Here is a 23,685-nt window from a genome sequence, read left to right as displayed (position 1 = left end):
TTCTACTTTTATACCTGAGCATGTGACTGTAAAAATTCATACTTACTATAATAGGAGGTTCTTACATAGTTTAACATTAAGTGTTATAATCCAATTGATGGTAATCCCTTAGGCATGTCATCTCATAGGAAGACTTCCAGCTTTTGAATCTAGGTTATCTGTGATCCCCACATAGTTTAGCCAAACTATGCTCAAGCCTGAAATGTTAAATATGGAAATCACAGAGGAAGCCCAATTCTCCCAATAGTAGACAAAGGAAAGATTTCTCACAACTACTCTTGTTACAAAGAAGGAAAAATCAGTCTTCCAAGCACATGTGGAACAGCTCAGCTTCACTACCAAACCCAGAACCTAGGTATGTGCCCTGACTGGGAATTGAACCCACAACCTTGCAGTGTATGGGATGATCCTCCAACCAACTGAGCCACACTGGCCAGGGAGAAAAACGCTATGCTTTAAATCTACTTGGAAAATATTTTTATTATTGCAGCCCTGTTGAACTTATGCTTCAAAGGATATACTTAAAAGGACAGACTTAAATTTTTTGTCTTTTCAGAAAGGGTCCACTCTGTTATCTTTCATTCACTGTTTAAGGGGCCTTCTCCTGAGTATGGGTGTGGCCAGGATTTATATTCCTGCCTGGGAGGAAATGCAAGCCAGGCAACATACTGGGCAAAGACAGCCAAGGGCCCACCTGTATCCACTCACCCCTTCTTCCTGCTATGCGAACAAGGATGTGATGGCTATGCTGGAGGCAGCTGTTTTGTGACTCTGAGGCAACCCTGAAGATGGAAGCCAAAAGTCAAGGATGGTGTAGAAGAATGATTAAAGGGGTTTCTACACCATGCCTACACTGCCTCCTCTGGACTTTTATTAATGTTAGAGAAAAACAAACCCTTACTTGTTCAAGTCTTTATTTTTTCTCTATTATGTGTAGCCAAATACATTTACTAATTGAAATATGAAACACATATAAATATACATCCTCACTTGCCAAGAAGCCCACACTGAAGAGTGAGACAGAAATTACCAAATATTTAAAGAGAAAATAAAGAGCAATAAAAGGCTATTGATCCCAGTTGCACCAAGAGAAATTCCAATTCAGAGATCGCTATTAAAATGATGGAGAGGAAAACATCCCAAACCAAATTACCTGTTTGCCTAACAAGAGAGGTGCTTTACTGTGACCCAGAGGACTGGCTTGAGAACTATGAATTGAGAAAAGGCTTTGGGCAACTGTTTTATACACATCACTCTTTAAAAATATATAGTCTCTGGGCAAAACAGTGCCAAGAAAATGGTGGCACAGAGAGAGAGAGTTTGAGAGCATCCTTTGATTTTAGGAATGCAAAAGCTTCAGGGAGTGAATGCAAATCACTGGAGCATTATTCTCATTATTACTAATGGTTCTTAATAACTAAGGGGCAATATTGAGTCTCCAGTTGGCTGAAATAACCAGAAATTGCTCCTTGTAGCTATGTTAATAACTAAATATAATTTGACACTAAATTACAATTTCAGATTTACAACTTTCTGCACAGTCTCTTATTGCAAAGGAAACCTAAGCCAGAACATCCGTGAAAAGAATAACTCAATTAAGTGTCTTTCCAATTGGGAACTATTTAGAAATGAGAGTTTAACAGGCTAGTGAGATAATAAATATTGAATTGTTTTGTCCTGATTTTAAAAAATCAGGACTTTATCACAGGACTTTTTTGTTGTTGTTATCTTAAAATAAGTGTTTAATCAGTCTGAATTACTTTGGTCATTTATACAGTGATCTTAATCACTGTAAACTGTTCAAGGCCTAATTTCCCATGAATAGATTCACACTTGTAATTTAATATTTAATAAAGAGGCACCTTTTTCTATACTCAAAGTGTGTTTATAAACATAGTCCCAATAATTTTTTAACCATATATAATAATTACCTATGATATCTGAGGAAATTTGCCCAACAGATAAGTTAGGGCCACCCCATGGATCCAATTAATGTGCTCTGAGCTATCAGCCTTCAGGCAGTAGGTATTTGATATATGTTTGTTGAATGAATGGGTAACTTCAGATTCTTTAGAGAAGGTGTTTTAGAAGCATTTGTGCTAATAAAGCCTGAGCTAGTTCCCCTAGGCTGAATTTCCATAGGGAAAGTAGTGGCATATCTAGATGTGCAACTAAGGTAAAATCAAATTTTCCAGGGAAAGCCTCCACTTCCAAAGTTAGAGGATGTTATCTTATATTCTTTGGCAAGGATACCTTTGGTGAGTCTTACTATTAAAGCATGGGTCACATAGATGGCTTTCTCTTCATGTATAGATGGGACTGACCCCTGAGGGACTGTGAAGACAATGCTGAAGGACATTTAAACCATACTTACTGCTGGTGGAGGACATGTGGCTGTAGTCAGACCTGAAACACAAAACCTTAGTATTAGTAGGATTAAACATTTTTTTCTTTACCTAAATGATTTCTCCAAGTTAGAATTTTAAAGTCAGTGGCAAGTAGCATTTAACTGGTAAAGGAATGTCACAAATTAAAAACTATAGTGTTAGCATTGCTTGTGCAAAATAAATTTAAATCTGAATTTGAAAGCAAAACTTTAAAGGTACTTTAGAAATCAGTCCCAATCTGATTGCCAATACCCTTTGGGTCCCAATCAAGATAGCGGAGTAGGTGGATGCTGCACTCACTTCCTCTCATGACCACATCAAAATTACAAACAAATTATAGAACAATCAATCTGGTGAATCATCTGAAGGATAGCTGAATAGAAATCCTATAACTAAGGATATAAAAAAGAAGCCACATAGAGACTGGTAGGAAGGGTAGAGACACAAAATGGGCTGGCCCTGCACCCACACGTGGCAGTTGAGAATCTGAAGAGGCATTTCAGCTGCAGAAGTCCTCTCCCCTTTAGGAGCAAGGGGTCTCAGCCCCAAAGCAGGTCCCTATCTCTGAACACCAGTGCCAGAAGAGTAGCTCACATAACATCTGGCAGTGAAAATCAGCAAGGATTCCATCCCTCTGGGTGAGATGGAGCGCTGCTGGAAACCCGGGTGTCCTCTTAAAGGGCCAAAGCAGAAACTCTCACTCACTTGCAGGGCACTCACCTTGGGCTCCATGAAGGGACAGCAGCTCAGGGGGTGCCACAGACATATAGGGAGAACCTTAGTTGTGTGCCTTCAGGGCAGGGCTGAAGGGACGACAGCCACTGTCCCTGTGTTGAGACTTCCCTGCACACGGCCTAAACTTAATCTGCATTAGCCAAGAGCACTCCGCTAGCTCTACCCTGATGACTTTCTGAGACACTGCCCTATCCAACCTGCACAAAGCCCAGGTTCTCTCAGAGCCAACCACCCTGGTCCTGCACTGCGATCCTTCTTAAAAAATTCTCAAGGAATTCCATCAAGCTTGAAGGGTGCTAGAAACATTTAGGAAAAAACTGAGTTATGTGGCTTCTGGGCGAGGGTTGGAGGGACAGCCTCCATTGTCCCTGTGTTGAGCCCACACCCCATATGACCAAATCTGAACTGATATCAGCCTGGCAAACTCCACTAGCTCCACACTACCTGAGACCCCACACTACCACAAGGATCCACAGAACATGGGCGGGTGGCAGCAGGCCTCAGTGTACCATGAATCTTTTGGTGAAGGGGTTGGCCCAGTGCTTCATGCAAATCTGAACCTATATTAGCCTGTTGAATGCCACTCTCCCAACCCTGGTAACTCCCTGAGACACAACTTGGGTGCTTCCTGGAGCTCTTTCAGTGGTTGGGCCTTACAGGCATCTGGAAAATAGAGGCAGGTTTTGGGATGCCTTGGGTCTTTTGCTCACCTGCCCCAAGCCTGGAACTGGTGGCAGCTAGCCTTAGATTTGGGGCCCCTGCCACGTGAATCCAGGCTCAGTACAGGGAACTACAAACCATGAATCACATCATAGCTCATAACAGGTAGCCCTGGGATCATCACAGGCAGCGTCTGACATTGGCCTGTATCAAAGTCCCTCTCAAGAGGCCCCAGCTTCAGAAAACAACAGAGTGCCAAAAAATTATCTTCACAATCAGCACGCGCAAAGGGAGGTCTTGGCAGGCACCAGACACCTTTGCAGCAAATTCTGTTCCATGGAGTCATCCCCTGCAAAGCAGCTCATAGGCTGTAGTTATGGCCAATCCTCATAGCCAACCAGCCAGACTGAGGGTAAAACCCACCTACTAAGGCATCAATAGTAATCAAAGCTTAACTACAACAGGAGGGTACACACAACCCACATAAGTGACACTCCTAGAGTACCAGGCTCAGATGATCAGGGAGACTGCACCACTGGGCCCCACAGGACACCTATTACATAAGGTCACCCTTCAAGACAGGGAGATGCTGCAGATCTACCTAATACATAGAATAAACAGAGAATTTTAAAAAATGAGGATAGTTTAAGGGACCCCAGGAAAAACATCAAGTGTAACAACATTATCATATGGGTATCAGAACAAGAAAAAGGAGAGCAAGGGAATGAGAACAAATTTTTAAAAATAATGACTGAAAAACAAAACAAAAAGCAATGACTGAAAATTTCCTTAACCTGGCAAAAAAATAAAAATTAAAAAAACCATAGAAGTCAAGGAGTGCAGAGAATCCCAAACAAGATGAACCCAAAGAGGCCCACACCAAGACACATCATAATTAAAATGCCAAAGGTTAGCCCGACCTAGTGTGGCTCATTGTTGGAACATCGACCCATGAACCAAGGAGTCTACAGTTTGATTCCTGGTCAGGGCACAAGCACAAATTTTGGGCTCGGTCCCCAGTAGGGGGCATACAAGAGGTAGGCAATCAATGTCTCTCTCTTATCGATGTTTCTCTATCCTTCTCCCTTCCTCTCTCTCTAAAATAAAAAAATATTTAAAAAGAATGCCAAAGGCTAAAAACAAGGAGATACTTTCATTTATTTCAGAGAGAGGACAGGAGAGGGAGAGAGAGAGATAGAAACATCAATGATGAGAGAGTCATTGATTAAGCCCACAACCCGGGCATGTGCCCTGACCGGGAATTGAACCCTGATCGCCTGGATCCTAGGTCAACACTCAACCACTGAGCCATGCCTGGCCAGGCAAGGAGATACTTTTAAAAGCAACAAAAGAAAGACAATTAGTTACCTAGAAGGAAGCTTCGGTAAGACTGTCGCTGATTTCTCAACAGAAACATTTTAGGCCAAAGGAATTGGCATGAAATATTCAAAGTTATGAAAACCGAGGGCCTATAACCAAGATTACTTTACCCAGCAAGTGTATCATTTAAAATTGAAGGAGAAAGAGATTCCCAGACAAGAAAAAGCTAGAGCAGTTCATTACCACCAAATCTGTATTACGAGAAATGTTAAAGGGATTCCTTTAAGAAGAAAGAAGAAAAAGGAACATAATTATAAGGAATAAAATAGCAATAAATACCTATCAATAATCATTTTAAATGTAAATGGCTTAAATGCTCCAATAAAAAAACATAGGGTAGCGCAATGGATAAGAAAACAAGACCCATATATATGCTCTCTACAAGAGACCCAACTCAGAATAAAAGATACACAGAAACTAAAAATAAAGGGATGAAAAAATATATTTCATGCAAATGAAAACAAAGCAAAAGCTAGGGAGCAATACTTATATCAGACCATCTAGACTTTAAAACAAAGCGTATAATAAAAGACAAAGAAGAACATTACATAATGATAAAGGGATCACTTCAACAAAAGGATATAACCTTTGTAAATATATACATACCCAATGTAGGAGCACCAAAACGTATAAAACAAATATTGACAAACATAAAGGGGGAAATTGACAGTAATACAGTCATAGTAGTGGATTAAATAGCCCATTGACATAAATGGATAGATCTTCCAGACAGAAAATCAACCAGGAAACAATGGCCTTAAACAACACACTAGACCAAATGGATTTAATTAATATTTTCAGAGCATTTGACCCAGAACATACATTCCTTTCAAGTTAATTCTTGCTTGGAACATTTTCCAGGATAGACCACATTAGGCCACAAACAAGTCTCAATAAATTTAAGAAGACTGAAATCATATCAAGCATCTTCTCCAACCACAGTGGTATGAAACTAGAAATCAATCACAAGGAAAAAACACACACAAAAAACCACACACACACAAACACCTGGATGCTAAATAAAACACTAACCAACAATGAATAGGTTAACAATAAGATCAAAGAAGAAATCAAAAGATACCTTGAGACAAATGAAAATGAAAACAAACAACACAAAAATCTGAGAAAGAGCAAAAGCAGTCCTAAGAGGGAAATTCACAGCATTATAAGCCTACTTCAAGAACTAAGAAAAATCTCAAATATACAATCTAACCTTACACCTAAAGGAACTAGGGAAAAAACACAAAAAACCTCAAAATGAGTCAAAGGAAAAAAATAATAAAGTTCAGAGCAAGAATAAACAAAATACACTAAAAAAACAAACCCACAGAAAACCCAAGAGATCAATGAAACCAATGGCTGGTTCTTTGCAAAGATAAACAAGATTAATAAATGTTTATTTCTTATTTATTTACTTTTTAAAATATGTCTTTATTGATTTCAGAGAGAGGAAGGGAGAGGGAAAGGGAGAGATAGAAACATCAGTGATGAGAGTCATTGATCGGCTGCCTCCTGCATGCCCCCTACTGGGGATTGAACCCGCAACCCGGGCATGTGCCCTGACTGGGAATCGAACTGCAATCTTCTGGATCATAGGTCGATGCTCAACCACTGAGCCATGCTGGCTGGGCAAGATTACTAAACCTTTAACCAGACTCATCAAGAAAAAAAAAGAGATGATGATCCAAATAAATAAATTCAGAAATTAAAGAGGAGAAATGACAACTGACAACAGAGAAATACAAAGGATCAAAAGAAAATACTACGAACAATTATATGCCAACAAACTGGACAATCTGGAAGCAATTGGTAAATTTGCAGATACACAGTTTTTCAAGACTGAATCAAAAGAAACAGAAAATCTAAACAGACCAATTACTACCAACAAAATTGAATCAGTTATTAAAAAAACTCCTAATAAGCAAAATTCCTAGACTGGATGGCTTCACAGGTGAATTTTACCAAACATTCAAAGAAGAATTAACACCTCTCCTCAAACTATTCCAAAAAATGCAAGAGGAGGAGAGGCTTCCAAGATCATTTTAGGAGGCCAGCATTACTCTGATTTCAAAACCAAACAAAGACATTACAAAGGAAGAAAATTATAGGCTAATATCCCTGATGCAAAAATCATATCATAGATGCAAAAATCCTCAACAAAATATTAGCAAACTGAATTGAGCAACACATCAAAAAGATCATACACCACAATCAAGAGGGATTTATTCCTGGAATGCAAGGTTGGTTCAATATCAGCAAATTAACATGATATACCATATAAACAAAATGGAAGATAAAAATAATATGATATCAATAGATGCAAAGCACTTGACAAAATGCAGCATACATTTATGATAAAAACTCTCATCAAAATGGAAAGAGAGGGATTGTATCTCAACATAACAAAGGCCATATATGCAAAGCAACAGCTTACAACATTCTCAATGAGGAAAAGCTAGAATTGTTTTCCTTAAGATCAGGAACAAGACTAGGATGCCCACTTTTACCACTTTTATTCAAAATAGCATTGGAAGTCCCAGCCACAGCAATCAGACTAAAAAAAAAAAAAAAAGGCACTCAAAGTGGAAAGAAGTTAAACTGTCATTATTTGCAGATGACATGATCTGTATATAGAGAATCCTAAAGATTCCACCAAAAAACTATTAGAACTGATAAGTGAATTCAGTAAAGTCGTAGGATTCAAAATTAATATTCAGAAATTGGTTACATTTTTATACACCAATAATGAACTATCACAAACAGAAACTAAAACAATCCAATTTACAATTGCATCAGAAAAAATACCTAGGAATAAATTTAACCAGGCAGGTAAAAGACTTGTGCTTAGAAATGATTAAGACATTGAAGAAAGAAACTGAAGAAGTTACAAATAAGTGGTAGCATATATAGTACATGCTCATGGACAGGAAGAATTAACATGGCTAAGATGCCCATACTACTCAAAGCAATCTATAGATTCAATGCAATCCCTATCAAAATATCAATGACATTTTTCACAGAACTAGAACAAATAATTCTAAAATTTATGTAGAACCACAAAAGACCCCAAATAGCCACAGTAATCCTGAGAAAAAAGAACAATGTCGAAGGTATCATGCTACCTGGTATCAAACTATACAAGTCCACAGTAATCAAAACAGCATGGTACTGGCCTAAAAAGACATATAGATCAATGGAATCTAATAGAGAGTCCAGAAATGAACCCATACCTTTATGATCAATTAATATTTGACACAGGAGGCAAAAACATAAAATTGGGTAAAGGCAATCTATTCAATAAATGGTGTTGGGAAAATTGGATAGATACATGCAAAAAAATATAACTAGACCACCTTCTTACACCATATACAGGAATAAACTCAAAACTGATTAAAGATTTAAATGTAAGATTCGAAACCATAGAACTAGAAGAAAACATAGGCAGTAAACTCTCTGAGATTTACCAATATTTTCCTGATATATTGCCTCTGACAAGGAAAACCAACCAACCAACCAACCAACAAAAGAACACTAATGAGACTGTAGCAAACTAAAAATGATTTTGCACAGCAAAGGAAACTATCAACATAATGAAAAGATAGCTTACTGAAAAGAAGATGTTCGCCTATGATACATCCAATAAGGAGTTAATATATACAAAATTTATAAAGAACTCATACAACTCAACACCAAAAAAATAAACAATCCAATTAAAAAATGGGCAGAGGACCTCACTAGATACTTCCCCAAAGAGGACATATGGATGGCCAACAGACATATGAAAAAATGTTCAACTAATCATCAGAGAAATGCACATTAAAACCACAATGAGATATCACTTCACCCCTGCCAGAATGGCTATCATCAATAAATCAACAAACAACAAATGCTGGTGAGGATGTGGAGGAAAGGGGACCCTCTTGCACTGTTGGTGAGATTGCAAATTGGTGCAGTTACTATAGAGAACAGTATGGAGATTTCTCAAAAAATTAAAAATAGAACTACCTTTTGACCCAGCATTTCCACTTCTGGGTATATATTAGAAGAAATAAACAACACTAATCTGAAAAGATATATGCAACCCTATATTCACCACAGTGCTATTTACAATAGCCAAGATATGAAAGCAACCCAAGTGCTCATCAATAGATGATTAGAGAAAGATGTGGTACATATATACAATGGAATATAACTTGACTATAAAAAAGAATGAAATCTTACAATTCACAACATGGATGGACCTAGAGGGTATTATGTTAAGTGAAATAAGACAAATACCATATGATTTCACTTATATATGGAATCTAAGGAACAAAAGAAATTAACGAACAAAATAGAAACAGACTCATAGAGAGAATAAACTGAGGGTTGCCAGATCGGGGGGGGGGGGGGGCTGGGTGAAAAAGATGAAGGGATTAAGAGATACAAATTGGCAGTTACAAAATAGTCACAGGGATATAAAGTACAGCACTGGGACTACAGTCAATAATATTGTAATAACTATGTATGGTGCCAGGTGGGTACTAGACTTATGGTAGGGGTGGGGGTTGGGGGTGGGAATTTCTTTGTAAAGTATATAATTGTCTAACCACTATCCTGCATACCTGAAACTACTATGATACTAAAAGTCAACTGTAACTGGAAAAAAAAAAAAAGAAATCAGGGGTCTTTCATGTGGGCTCTGTGACTCTCCTAGACTGGAGATCGAGTAGGTCCTGGACCATCCAAATTTGCTGGCAAATTTATGAATGGACACTTATGTTACTGGCAAGAAGCCTCAAAGTTTTCAACAGATTCTCAAAGGGGTCATGACTCCCCAAAAGTTTAAACCACTGCAAATAAGTACCCTTCAAATGTTATCACCACACTACGGACAGATCTTTCTGTGTATAGGAATAGTAGACCCTAGGGAGTGTGAGCAGGGACCCTGGCTGTGAGGGCTTCCACATTCAAGGTCTGGCCTGCCATCAGGAAACACAAAGGCACATGATGTCTGACCGATTTCAGTTCTGTGCATGGGAGTGGTGGACCTTGGGGAGCGGGAGCAGGGACCCTGGCTGCGAGGGCTTCCACATTCAAGGTCTGGCCTGCCATCAGGAAACACAAAAGCACATGATGTCTGACTGATTTCAGTTCCATCTAAGAACAAATCCTGCTGCACAGTACAGTAACAGGATATAGGCTGTGATTGGAAAAGGGAAAAGGCAGGGTTAGGGTCAGGGTGAAATTAGCCATTACTTTCTATGCTAAGAAATCAGCTGCTGGCATTCAGCCTCTGCGCGAATGGGCATCCGGCCAAGGATCTGCCTGCTTAATCTCTACTAAGCTTCTGCCCTACTTGTGTGGCTGTTAAGCCTTCCCTCTCTGGCAACTTAGTGGTATAGAAGCTATTAGTTTTCTTCCCCCAGTGTCCCAAAGTTGTTCTCAGTAGGAAATTAATCTCTCAGGCATGTAGGGATTTAGTCTGCTAACGTGGTAGTTAGGGGACATAGTTATGCAAATTAAGCAGTTAGTTATGTCACATTTTATAGATAAGCACTCCTCTTATTTACTAGTCTCATAGTGCCTTTCTTGAATCATCCAATTTTCACTCCACTGAGTTTCTTAGCACATTGAAAAGCATAGTATATGCAAAACTTCTTTTCAAAAAACATAAAGAGATGCCTCTTACTAGTTAAAATAACCTACATCTCTCATACAAAATGAAGCACTGACTTACTGATGGAGGAAGAAAATAGAAGAAAAACTGTACGGTTTTCTCTTTTCAAAAGAAAAGGCACATGAGTCACTGAATCACTGAATCACTGAATTCTAAAACTGTAAAGAATAACAAACTACTAACATTTGTATATCCCTTTATATATTACCAACTGTATTCTTCTAAATGTAATCCAATTTTTATATTACTGATTAGGAAACTAAAGTGATACAATCTGTAGGGAGGACAGGAGGCGAGGAAAAGGGCTTGAACTATGTGTGCAGGGTGCTGGCAAGGAAGAAGTTAGAAGGTAGAAAGTCAAGGATCAAGAAGCTTCTGAAACCCAGGATCTGTAACCCGTCTGTTTTCTGGAATCAGGCAGGATATAAATAAACTTTAGGACAGACTTAGAAATGTAACACTACATAAATTTAACGATGCACAACAAACATCCACTGTAGTAGATGCAACAGCAAAACAATTGCATTAGAATATGATCATCTTAAGATGTCCAGACTTTAAAGAAATTTCATGACAACTCAAATAAAAAGTTCAATAAGAATGTTCAATAGGACTATTTACCTTATTATTAAAAATTTGTATTTTCAGCTAGGATTTTCCAAATTCTCCTGAGGCAGATGGGTTTCACATATGCATACATTTTAAAGATCTGCATACAGATGGAAATGTACTTAGAATGAAATTTACATTTGAAACACATTTCAAGAATCTTAAAGTGCAATAGTAGTATTTTAGGACAGGTGCTGGCATAACTAATGCCCCTGCCTGGAATCTCTCCATATTTCTCCTGAGTAAAGGCACTGCATGGATCAGGCCTGCCAACTGGTCAGTTTCTTGACTGTCACTCTTACCCTTTACGGTAGCCAAACTCTGTAAAGTACAAATCAGATCATGTCTCTCCCTGGATGAAGTTCAAGCTTGATATTATACAGCATAAACCCCTCTTTCCATTACTGATGGCCCCTGCCCAGCTCTACAGTCTCATCTATCACTCCATCTTCCATCCCTGTCCACCATCAAAACAGAAATCAACAGAAAGTCAATTTGTACAGAGTTGCCATAATGATGGAGATAAAATTTTAAACTGCTCTTTTCACTAAACACTATGATAACAGGCTGCTGCAAAGTTCCTGTAATTATAATTTTAGATAAAGTGATTTACTGTAATTTATTCAACAATTTCCCTTTTGTTGGCTATATGGTTGTTCCTGATTGTTCACTTTTGCAAAGCACATGGTGATGAGATATTTATAAATACAGCTTGATAGTTATTTTCTTCTCCTTAGAAAAATTATCATGAGGGGGAGCAGGTACTGAGTCAAGGCATGAACCTTTTGTAGCTCTTAAAATACAGTCCAAATACCCTAATAGGTTATTTACTGGAAACTGCCAGTGAAAGACAAACTGTAAAACTTAAAACAAGTTTGTGCATACTAAGTAGGTTCAAACAATTTCAATCTCTGGAGGGCTATGTACTCCCCAGCTTTTTCAGAGGAGGAAACAGCAATTAGGGTACCTATCTTGGCAACAGCATCCCAAGAATTTACCTAGCTGGCTCTGCATAAGACCTTCAACTCTGCCAGAATAAAGCATGAAAGGTGAATTCATGATTTTAGAATGAGAAATTTATGGACACATAATACATATGAACAGAATAATAATACATGGATTATATATTTTTACACACCTGACACATACAGTGGACAGATTTCCAAGTATTACATCATTTATTTAGTATCTGTGCCAAAAATGAATAGAAAGTTAGATGTAGCCTTGACTGTATTTTAATTATACATATAGGGATCATATATAAAAAGATCTGCACTTAAGATAGTTTACCACTGCCCGGCTGGGCATGGCTTATTGGTTGAGCATCGACTTAGGATCCAGGAGATCGAGGTCCGATTCCCGGTCAGAATACATGCCCAGGTTGCAGGCTGGATCCCCAGTTGGGGGTATGCAGGAGGCAGCCAATCAATGACGCTCTCTCATCACTGATGTTTCTATTTCTCTCCCTCTCCCTTCCTCTCTCTGAAATCAAGAAAGACATATTAATAAAAAAAAAGATAGTTTACCACTGTCAGCAGCCATATGTATATAATTGATACCTTCCTAAATTCTCTATTCCAGGAAAATCTTGGATAATAATTGATTTTGGCATTTCAGTAAAATTGATTTTGACATTTCTGTAAAACATCAGTTCAATGCATCATGGACCTCATTTGTTAACTCAGTCCACTGAATTAGATACCATGATAATTTAGAGTTAACTAGCTCCACCTTGAACATAAAGATAATAAAATACCTAATAGATCAGCTTGTCTTCCATACAAGATTTCTCCTTTTATCTTCTTAACACTTGTCCCATTTTAAAATGTTTTCCTCCTATTGTTTCCCATCCACCTGTTTATAATGTTTTAATCTCTAGGCTTGTGAATTGTTTGTTACCTCTTAAACCATAGTAAGTATTAGTTGGAGGTCACCCAAAGATAAAGGTCATGATATGACCTGTGGATGAAAAAGGACCAACAAGTCCAACCCGACAAGCTCAGCAGAGGCCCACAGAGCAGGCCTTACAAACCCAGAGGCGGAAAGTCGCCACACAGATGGGCTTGTTATCAGCAGGGTGCTCTCTGTGTCCCCCCTGGTGTTGATGGAAGGGGGCTTCTTTCAGCATCACGAGAAAAGGAATTTTATGAGACTCACACAAGAGAATGGGTGAAATTTATTTGCATGGAATTAAACTCCTGAGTTTCCAAGGTCCCATCTCCCTCCATCCCACCAACAGAAAAGTCCAGAGCCATTGTCCAGAGCTTTTGTTCCATGTTTGCACAGTCTAGTCCAGCGTCAGTCTAGCTTAGCTTGTATTCCCAACTGTAGTCCATTGTGTGTGGGGTCCACATGTCCATGGGCCATGCAGCTTCTAGGGCCACATGGCAGGCTAGCACACGGGCGAGTGCAAGGAAACAGGAGTGAAGCAAGAGGAACAAGAGAGGGAGAATTCCTTTTCTCGGGATTTTAATCTAAGATTTTGCACACTTGCAGTGGCTCCATCCTCTCTAGCCAATCCATGGTTCTCCAGGCTATACTGACAGGCAAGTATCTTCCCTACATCACCGTGAGGTTACTGCGCATGTGTCCATCTTCCCCTTCCCCCAGTGATCTACAGGGAATGGCCCAGTAGTTCCCTGGGGAGTGTGAAACTGCAGCTTTCTGGTGAAGCTGCCCAGATGGCCATGCTTATAATGCCTGGCCTCCCTTTGCTCCTTTTCTATTATTAACTAGCTAGTTACAACAGTAACAGACTGAACATAAAAATTCCTAACTAAAAGTGGATCATGGTGGGGAGTCATGTCCTAGGCCTATAGTTTCCTTGTGAAAGGTTAATCTTTATGTTTGAAATTGTCTATTATCTTTGTGCATCTAAGATAACATACCTTTAAAATGTCAGAGTAATTTTCTTTTCTAGACCTCTAGAAGGCACAACTGCCAGCACAAGGCCACAATGTTATCTTATTCCCTGCACACCATCTTTATGTGCTGTAAATGTTAACAATCCTGTACCCACCAACGCAAAAGAAGTATGTGTCTCTCCATTTGCTTTTTATCCAGCCCTAGAGATATCCCCACTTTGCTTTCTCTAGCCCCCTTAATCTACCACCAATGGATTTCATGTAACCCTCCTTTTCTCTTCTCCTTTGATTCTAACGTATAAAATAAACTTCAAAAATGCCATTCTCCTGAGCATTTTTTCAATCCCTTGAGATTTTGCTTCCTGGAAATTGCCATCAGTTGACTCAAATAAACTCTTACAAGCCTCTTCTCAGGTCTTTCGTTGACAGACCCTATATTTTCAGAAGCTCAGGGACAGCTGACTCTGAAGTAAAGGTCCATTAATGCCAGATCAAACTTTTGAATGAAAACAATCCATCAAGTATAGTCATATTTGGAAGAGTGGCTTACTGGCCAAATCTGGGAGATATCACTAATGAAACACGCATTATAAAGCGTTACCTTACTTATTCTGTGTCTTTTATTTGTGTTTACAACATTGCCTGTCCCTCTATTAAAGGATTCTGTTTCTTAAGATAGTTTACCACTATCAGTAGCTGACCTGCCAGTTTTTTCCAATAAAAAGTAAGCAGAAGCACAAGGCTTGCTTTCAAGTGGAAAATGGGAGTTTAAAAATGACATCAATCACCACAAAAGAATATAGTTTGCTTTTAGTTTTGGCCTGTATTAGGTGGGTCAGACAGCAAAGGTAGCATTTCAAGCAAAAGAAAATGTCTGAGCAAAAAACAAGAATTAATTCCAGATCAAATGGCTTCTTGAGAGGCCACTTCACTCAGTGGGAAGTGCAACAGAGACCCACGCTTCAATTTAGACCAGTGTAACGGAGGAAAAAATTTCCTCTCCCCTTCTAGGTTCTTCTAGCTGATGAAATAATCAAGTTGACATGAGAAAGGTTAGCAGGAGAGAAACAAATTAAAGTGTAATAACACATATTATCTCTTGTATACATGGGAGAGACCTAGGTAAACTAAGTAATTCACCAAAATGGCAGAAGCTACCACCTTAAATACCACTTTCAGTAAAGACAAAAGATGTTGGAGGTGGAGAGTAAGTTGTAGAAGGAGACCAGGTAAGACTGTTATGCAGATTTAAGTCCAGGCCTTCTCCATTGATACAGCAGGCAGACCTGGTATAGTGAGGGAGACACCAGTACAAATGTAAACGTCCTTTTACAAAAGGTAACTTCTACTTGATTTTCAGAGCTTCTCCCATGTCTGCTGCTTCTTAAAATTAACCAGCCTAAAAGAATCAATATTCCAGAGGCATATTTTGGAGTGGCAAAACCTGGTCTCCTTCGCTACTAATTTGTAATGTATCCCCCAACCGCCCATTTCCTCATCTGTAAGATAATATAATTGTAATACTGAGGTATGTTCTATAGTCTCAGATGTTCTGAACGATGGTCAAATTGCTTAACGCACTGAAAAGCATCAGAGCATCTACCGTGATGAGTTAAAAGAACATATGGTCTTGAATGCACTTGGAAATATACATTTTTATTATATAAAACTCTAAGTTAATCATTTGGAGTGTTTTTCATAACAATATTAATAGTATAATGAGAAACAATAATGTACTGAAGGTTCACTTATGCCAGGCCCTGTCCTATAGGCTAATTAGTATAGACTAATCCTCACAACCATCCCATTGAGGCATAGAAAGAAGTTAGGGAAAAATCACAAGTGGAATGAGGAGCAGACATTGGCTGATAAGCTGCTAGGCCCTCTCACCAGAGCCCCCACCTCCACACATGATCAAAGGGAAATAGTTTATGGCAGGAAACCCCTGAGGTGGTTGGTGGTTGCTAAAAACATCATTCCAAGATGGATGAAAAATTGACCAGAGACCCACCTCGAACTCACTATTCCATCATTATAATGAAAACTGACACCACAAGTAGAAAGGGGGCCTGAGGGGCACATATGCCATGACACTTCCGGAACATATCATATTAGGAACAAGACCCCCATCCCAACCAGGAGGCGCAGACAGAATTTTGCAGCACAATATTAAAAAACTGGAAACACATAGTCCCAAGAACTAACTGACCAATTATGCAACTCACTTGCAAGTTGGCCTGCATCCACTTCAACACGTACCTTCCCTTCTCTTACAGAGGCACAACAGCCCTGGCCTCTTTTTCTCTGTCTGAATAAAACTTGCTTTCATTCTCACTCTGACGGATTCTTGAAGTCTTTCCTGTGCAAGTCAAAAGCCTGGAGATCCTAGACTATGTTGGGGCAGGGCTGTGCCAGCTCAGAACTGGTCCAGTGACACTAAGAAGGTGGGTGCTATTATTGTCATGTCGATTTTTCAGAGGAGAAAACTGAAGGCAGAGAAAGGTTAAGTAACTTGCTCAAGGTTCCACAATTTCTAATTAGAGAAGCCATAATTTGAACACTAGTAGGCTGGCTCTTCTGATTGTAACTTTCAAAGTGAGCAGCACAGCCCGCCCACTGGTAGTGGGACCCACAAACGTTCTTGGAACCACCTCTTTTACCATAATGCTGAAAGGATGTATAATCAGCACAGGCAATACCCCCAAATCCCCTGATACTATGCTTTGTTCACATCAGCCTAGTGTGGACCCCAAGAAGAACGATTCATTTGATGTGAACCCTGAGAAGGAATTTATCTGCTGAGATGGACTCCCCATGGTCAACCAAGGGCCCAAGAGCCTAGCGTAACCACATAGAAACTGTTTCTTTAATGTGACCTTTCCTTCTTTCTTTCCTTTTGATTCAAACTGGCCTCATCCATTACCCTGACTCACCTGCCTCCTTCTCCCTTGCAGGATCACTCCCTTGATCATTAAGTCTTCAGGACAATGAGGTTCTGATGAGCATCAAATAATCTTAGGAACAAAGCCTTGGGTCTCTTGACCCCACAGACAGTTTGTCAAACTAGAGATAACATCTAGGACTCAGTTGTGTTTCAGCTCCAGTCCCAGAAAGTAGCAAAACCAGACAAAGAGATGCCAAGGCTGACATCAGGACCAGATGCTCTGATCAGCTACTCCCTACCCTAGCACCAACCAATCAGAAGAGACCATGACCCTAAGTCCCTTAGTCACCATGATTAATGATTTCTCCTCTATATAACCCATCCCCTGGAAGCCATTGGGGAGCCAGGTCTTTGAGCATAAGCTAACCTGTCTTCAGGCATGGGCCACTACCTTAAAGTAAATCCTTACTTTCTTTGCTGCAAACTCTAGTTCATGTTTTATTGGGCTTTGATGCGCCCAGGCAAACAGACCTCTTTAGTCGAGTAACACTAGCGGCCATTTACTGACAGGGGCTCCTCACATACTATGTATGCTGGGAAGAACCTTGGACTGAACTCTCAGCTTATTGAACTACCCTGCTTGGTTATACTGTCTGAGTTAACTATTATAAGGGAGTTCCTGATTTCCTTTAGGACAAATGTACTTACTACCTGCCCTATCCAATCAGACCTTCTCCATAACGGCCCATCAGGATGCATAATGTCAATCAATCAGGACTGACAATTTGGCCAATCAGAACTGTATAAATTTGGATATCTCATTTACAAAAATTGGACCTAATTGAGAATGGGCAGGACTTTCTACTATAAAAGGCAGCTTCCCCTTTGTCTTGAAGGAGCACAATTTACATTGCTACCTGAATCGGTGTCTCCCCAGCTATAGCTCCTTTTGCTCACATAAATGCTTTTTATTCTTCTTACAGTCGAAAATTAATTTTGGTTTACATTAGAAATAGTCACTCTCCCCCAAGCCTTGGTGATCCCAACTACCCACCATCTCTCTGCCTGCCTGCCTGCCCCTCGGTACTTGAGCACTGCTGCAGGAAAATAAATAGCAAGGTAGATTGGTACTACCATAAATGTGTAACCACTAATCTCAGCTGGGTTCTCACTCAACAATGCCCAAACAACTATTTCAAATCTCTATTCTCCTGGGAAAGGAGGGCAGCATTTTCACCAAATGCAAACCCATATTCCCTTCTCTCCTGCTAGCTGTAAGAGGGGAAAGGTCCCTCCTCCTATCCAAAGCCAATCCATCCACACAAGTAGTCTGAAGTCCACCTGCCTCCAGCTTTTCCTTATTGACCATCAGGATATCTTTATCTTTTCCCTTTTACAGAATCCTTTCTCTGTGTATTTAGTGCCCAATTATTGCCTATGTTTAGGAAATCCTTCCCTCACCCCACTCTCCCCTCCAGCTACTGCACCTCCTCATCTTTCCCCTTTCCCAGGCAAAGGGCTCCAGCTATCATCTTCTTACCTTCTACTCCCACTCTGGCTTCCACCTCCACCACTCCACTGTCAAATATTACTTTACTTTCCCTTCATCATTGCCATTTAAAAAGACCACACTTCACATTCCACATCTTGGTTTCTCAGTAGCAGAGTTGGTTTCTGTTTCCTTTTTTCCCTTGGTTTCTGGGATACTACAGGTTTCTTTTTTTTTTTTTTTTAAGTTCCATGCATACTTTTTCCCAAGCTCCTTTATTGTCTCATCCTCCTTTACCTGACACTTAAATGTAATAATTTCTCAAGGCTGGCATTAAATAGTACCTGCTTCACAAAGTTGTTGAAGGATGACATGAGTTAATGAAGTATGTGAAGGCTCAGAACAGTACCTGGCATATGGTAAATGGTAGGTGTTTGCTATTGCCTCTAGTTGATTTAATCTACTCCCATGGCTCCAACTGCCATTTTGAAGCTGACAGTTCTCTAATGCAATGTCATCATGCAGCTCTCTTCCCTGAGCTCTAGACAGACAGACTCACATACTGGTTCATCACCTCTACTCAGATATCTCCCGATACCTCAAGTGCAACATGTTCAAAATGAAACTTCTCCCACCTTGCCCAAACTTGATTTGGAGGGGATCACAAGCTACTTTGAGAATCTGATGAAAAATCAGTCTCTTATAAAAATTCACAAATGACATCATTTGAATACAACCTGAAGCAATTCATGGACCTCAAATTAAGGATTCCTGCCTTAGTGAATGTATCACTTGAGCTGAGTCTTAAAAAAAGAGTAGAGTTTCACCTGGTGGACAGGCATGCCAGGTGGAGAATGGCATAGCTGGCTAAGAGGGCAGCTTGACAAAGGCAAGGAACTGGAAACACCCTGCTGATGTGTCTGGCTGCAGGGTACAAGGGTAGACCTGCCAAGAAACAAGGCTAGAGAGAGAGGAATGCCATAACACTGGGGCTTATAGGGCACACTGAGCTCTTTGCCTTTTATAGATGGCAGAGCCACTAGCAGTTTGAATGGGAGAGAAACATGATCAGATCTGGGATTTAAAAATAATGATAGCAAACATGTATTGAGTGCTTTCTCCATGTTCAATACACAGTCTCGACAGGCAGCTATATGAAAGCAAGAAAGGTAAGAGGGGGCAAACTCTGGAAAAGCAGAGAAACTATGAACAGCTTTTTGATAATTAAACTACTTCAAAGAATATGTGAATATGTGGCAGATACTAAACTAATAAGCATACACAGAAACTATTTTATTTAAAGACCATTTTACCTGTATCTTTTATTTAAGGCTGCTACTGAGGCCACAAGAATTCTTTAAACCACCCTGTCCTGTCACAACTGCACATTTTCGTGACAGGCAGAGAATAGAAGCTGTCGTATAGACATGTTCAGCAAGTCCCTCCCAGGAGCCCTGGCAGCTGTGATGCTGCTCATTGGGATCCCAGGGTGATGTCAAGTGGGTGGAGAGGGTTAGGGACTCCTCTCCACCCACTTCTCCAAGAGAGAACCTTTGGAAAAAATATTTGTTGTTAGGGGAGCTTTGCAAATCAAAAACAAATGGACCAGTCAGTGCTTTATTTAACCCAGCTGAAAATGAGCTGGTTAATTTTGCTTACTTTCTTCTATTCATGGTCCATCTAACTAGAGGCAGGAGAGAGAAAAAAGCCAAGCATCTTCAATTAAGGTAGATAAAATGCTACATATACAAAGTGTGGGGAAAAGCAAGGGAGCTCAATATTTGGACTCAGGTTACTCCCCTGGAATGTCACTGGGTTCTGTAGTGAACCATAGATGATCACAAGTTTGGAAAACAGGAAAAGGCCACTGCAGGGTAAATGCTTTAGGGCATAACGTCCCAGATTTGGGCTAGAAATGGCAGTGGAGGCTGCAAAGAAGGGCTGAGTAGGGAGCTCTTCTTGGGGTCAGGAACCCTGGGTCCATTCTGGGCTTGGACTTTCTTCCTGCTCTCGCCCAGTTCCCAGACCCTGAGATGAGGCTAAGCCTCCCCAACCTTCCAGGATCAAGGCTGTCTGGACAGCTCCAGCCCTCCCTCCCCCAGGGTTACTCCAGATAGGAAAATACACCCTTTCCTCCTGGGTCAATACCCGCATCCTGGACGCAGGACGTGGCGCTGACTCTGCACAGGGAAATCCTCAGGAGATAGGGGCTGGGTGGAGACCTTTACAATGATTTTTATCTCCTAAAAGACATTCAGGAAACCGATTTTGTTGGGAAAGGGCTAATTAGTCTCCAAAGGTTTGGGGTAACTGTTTGGGTCTGTTCAAGTGAAGAGGACATTTCTTTAAATATGTCTTCATCCCACCTGTACTCAAGGCAAACGGCTCCGCGCGGGACACGCACACGCAGGGGTGAGGAACTCCGGCGAGGGGGTGGGGGCGCCGCGGAGGAGTTGGGGGAGGGGGGGATGTCTGAGCAAGCACAGTAAAGCCATAAAATTTAAAATGCCATCCTCTTAGACGACGTCTGAAAGACTTGGGTACCCTCTTTCCTCATCCCGGAGCCCAGGGGTTTCCGGAGCCACAAGAAAAAAGTCCTCACGGAAGGTCGAGACAGGTGCACGGACATTTCTCGTCTCTAACGATGACCGGGGGGCACTGCATTTGCCCGGCGTTTGCTCCACATCAACTTAGTGCTAACGGAGGGAAGGAGGGGCTGGTGCGGAGGCTGTGGGATACTCCGAACCTTGAGTCTTTCCACGCCTCCCCGCCCCCAGGGTGGGCCCTGCCGTCCCGTCCGGTCGCGGGCAGCCACGGACCGCGCGACCCTGCCTTCAGGGCTCGCCGCGGCCGCTCCGGCTTCTTCGGGGGGGCGGGGCGGCCTGCGGGCGCCACAGCGGTTCTGGCTTCGCCGCGGGGTCCAGGAAGGTCCCAGGCCCGAGAGGAGCTGCCTCGCAACTCGGAGCGCGCCCCCACCCACCGCCCGGCCCGGCTCACCCTCCGGTTTCGGCGCCCGAGTCCACACAGTCATCCTCCTCGCCGCCGCCAGCCTTGGGGTCCATGGCACGCTCCCCGCCGCGCGCCGTTTGCGGGCACCGGCGTGACCTGGGGCTCGCTCCCTCCGGGCCGCCCAGCCCAGAGCAGCCCGAGCTGGTGGGGCTCGCTGCCAGCGTCTCCTGGTCCCGGCTCCAGGAAACTACGAAGGCTACGCCCGCGGTCCCCTGCGCCGCGCCCTCTCCTGGCCACGCCGGGCCCAGCACCGGCGGCCACTCCCGCCCCGCCCCTCGCCGCTCAGCTCCTGAGCGTGTGCGCACGAGGGTATGTGTGTGCGCAAGAGGCTGTGTGCGCCGCGTGTGTCAGTGCAAGGGTGTGTGTGTGCACGCGAGGGGGTGTGTGCGCACATGTGTAAGCTCGCGTGTTTGTGCGCCCGTGCGTGGTGTGCGCTCCGGTGTGTGGAGAGGTGTGTGAGGTCTTGTGAGCCTGTGTTTGTGGTGTGATGTGGGTGGGCGGGTGAAGTATGTCTTTGTAGGTGTTGAGCGCATTTGCTCCTGTGCCCGTCTGTGCTTTGCAGCCGTGTGTGGTGTGTCAGTGCACGAGTGCGCGTGGCCCTGCCCTCTCCCCTGGGTCCACAGTCCGTGAATCAGAGTCCCAGGGATTGCTCCTAGGTTCTGCATCCCAGTGGTTCCTGAACCCTGCGCTGAGAGCAGCATGGAGAAATACCAGACCGCACGGCGAAAGCAAGGAGGGATGTTTCACTTCTGGGACCAATTATACCTAGATGTTTTCTTATAATTTCCTCAGAATTGCCAACACTGAATTCATTATCGCCTTTCTTAGCATAGGTCTGAATGGCTTCCCACCATCCAACTTGACATTTTACAACCGGTGTCATGCATTCTTTTGCTATTTTTAAACAAAATGTCTTTAAAAATAATTTAAAGATCATAGGATGCACCTTTAGTTAGGAGTTGTTGCAGTAAGGGGATAATGGATGTTTGTCAAATGCCACTTTAAGGCCTCAGGGTGAGTTAGTGATCATTATTGGAGGGGCTCATTGTCCTTAGGTGAGGCTGGATGGAAGCTTTGGGGGAGGGAGGATCAGAACGATTTGGATTTAATTCTGACAGCCCTGCCAAAGCCATTAGAAGGCACTCATTCCTACTTTCTTCTGTTTCAAGGCAAATTATTTAACCTCTTTGAGCCTTAATTTTCTTATCTGTAAGATAAGACTATTGGTATGTACCCTATAGCCTGCTGTGAACTTAATGAGTTCATATATGTAAAATACTTAGCACCGGTCCTAATACATGTTAAGCACCAGTCAGAGGCAGCTATCATTACATCCCAATTTCAACTTGCAAAGCAGTATCACTCTGGGTGACAAGTGATACGGTGAAGAGGAATACATTTTCTTTCCTCTCTCCCTCTCTCTTTCCTTTATTTCTTTCTTCCCACTTACCTACCTAAAGATCACTCCTTTCTGACATTTAATTAAATTACACAAAAGAGAAACCACTTAACAAAAGACTAGAAATGCAATTTCATCATCAGGAAAAAACAGGTAAATATGCCAACCTCAAATCTTAAAAGAATTTTCCTTTCACTCAAAACAGAAATGGATATATTCTACTAAATTAGCCTTCATTAGTTAAAAGAAAGGAGCAAGCCAGTTCTTCAAGGGGAATTTCTTCCCATGCCCATGTCCTGATTTCTAAAAGAAAATTCTCACATGAGGCAAAAGAAACTTGGTGAGTGATTTACTACACAATGCCATTAATGACCATTTCAAATTTATCAACTGATTCAATAACTTTAACCAGACAGGAGGGTGAATTCTGACTATACAAATGAGAGAAAACAGCAACAGATGTGATGCTTGCCCTCAGGGAGTTTATAATCCAGGGGGGAGACTAAGTAAGTAAATTATAAATATTAAAGATATAAAACATAAATGGAAATAAATCTATGAAGGAAAAGAATAGTGTGCCCTGAGAAAAAGAGAACATAATTTAAATTTG

At 41.4% G+C, this 23,685-nt stretch overlaps 1 protein-coding gene across 1 annotated transcript in view; it reads right to left on the bottom strand.

The window, feature by feature from the left end:
- Positions 1–21,855, bottom strand: part of FAM124A (family with sequence similarity 124 member A) — a 72,200-nt gene extending 50,345 nt beyond the window's left edge. The window contains exons 1-2 of the mRNA XM_081130893.1: positions 21,665–21,855; positions 2,375–2,406 (exon numbers count right to left, since the gene is read on the bottom strand). Coding sequence (XP_080987019.1) covers positions 2,375–2,406; positions 21,665–21,729 — 97 coding nt within the window. The 5' untranslated portion in view covers positions 21,730–21,855. The remainder of the gene's footprint in view (positions 1–2,374; positions 2,407–21,664) is intronic.
- Positions 21,856–23,685: the final 1,830 nt, after the last annotated feature.

The sequence above is a fragment of the Miniopterus schreibersii genome (assembly GCF_964146895.1).
Source record: "Miniopterus schreibersii genome assembly, chromosome: 2".
Classification (NCBI taxonomy): Eukaryota; Metazoa; Chordata; class Mammalia; order Chiroptera; family Miniopteridae; genus Miniopterus; species Miniopterus schreibersii.
Note: the sequence above shows the minus strand (reverse complement) of the source record. Positions and strands in the feature narration are given on the sequence as shown.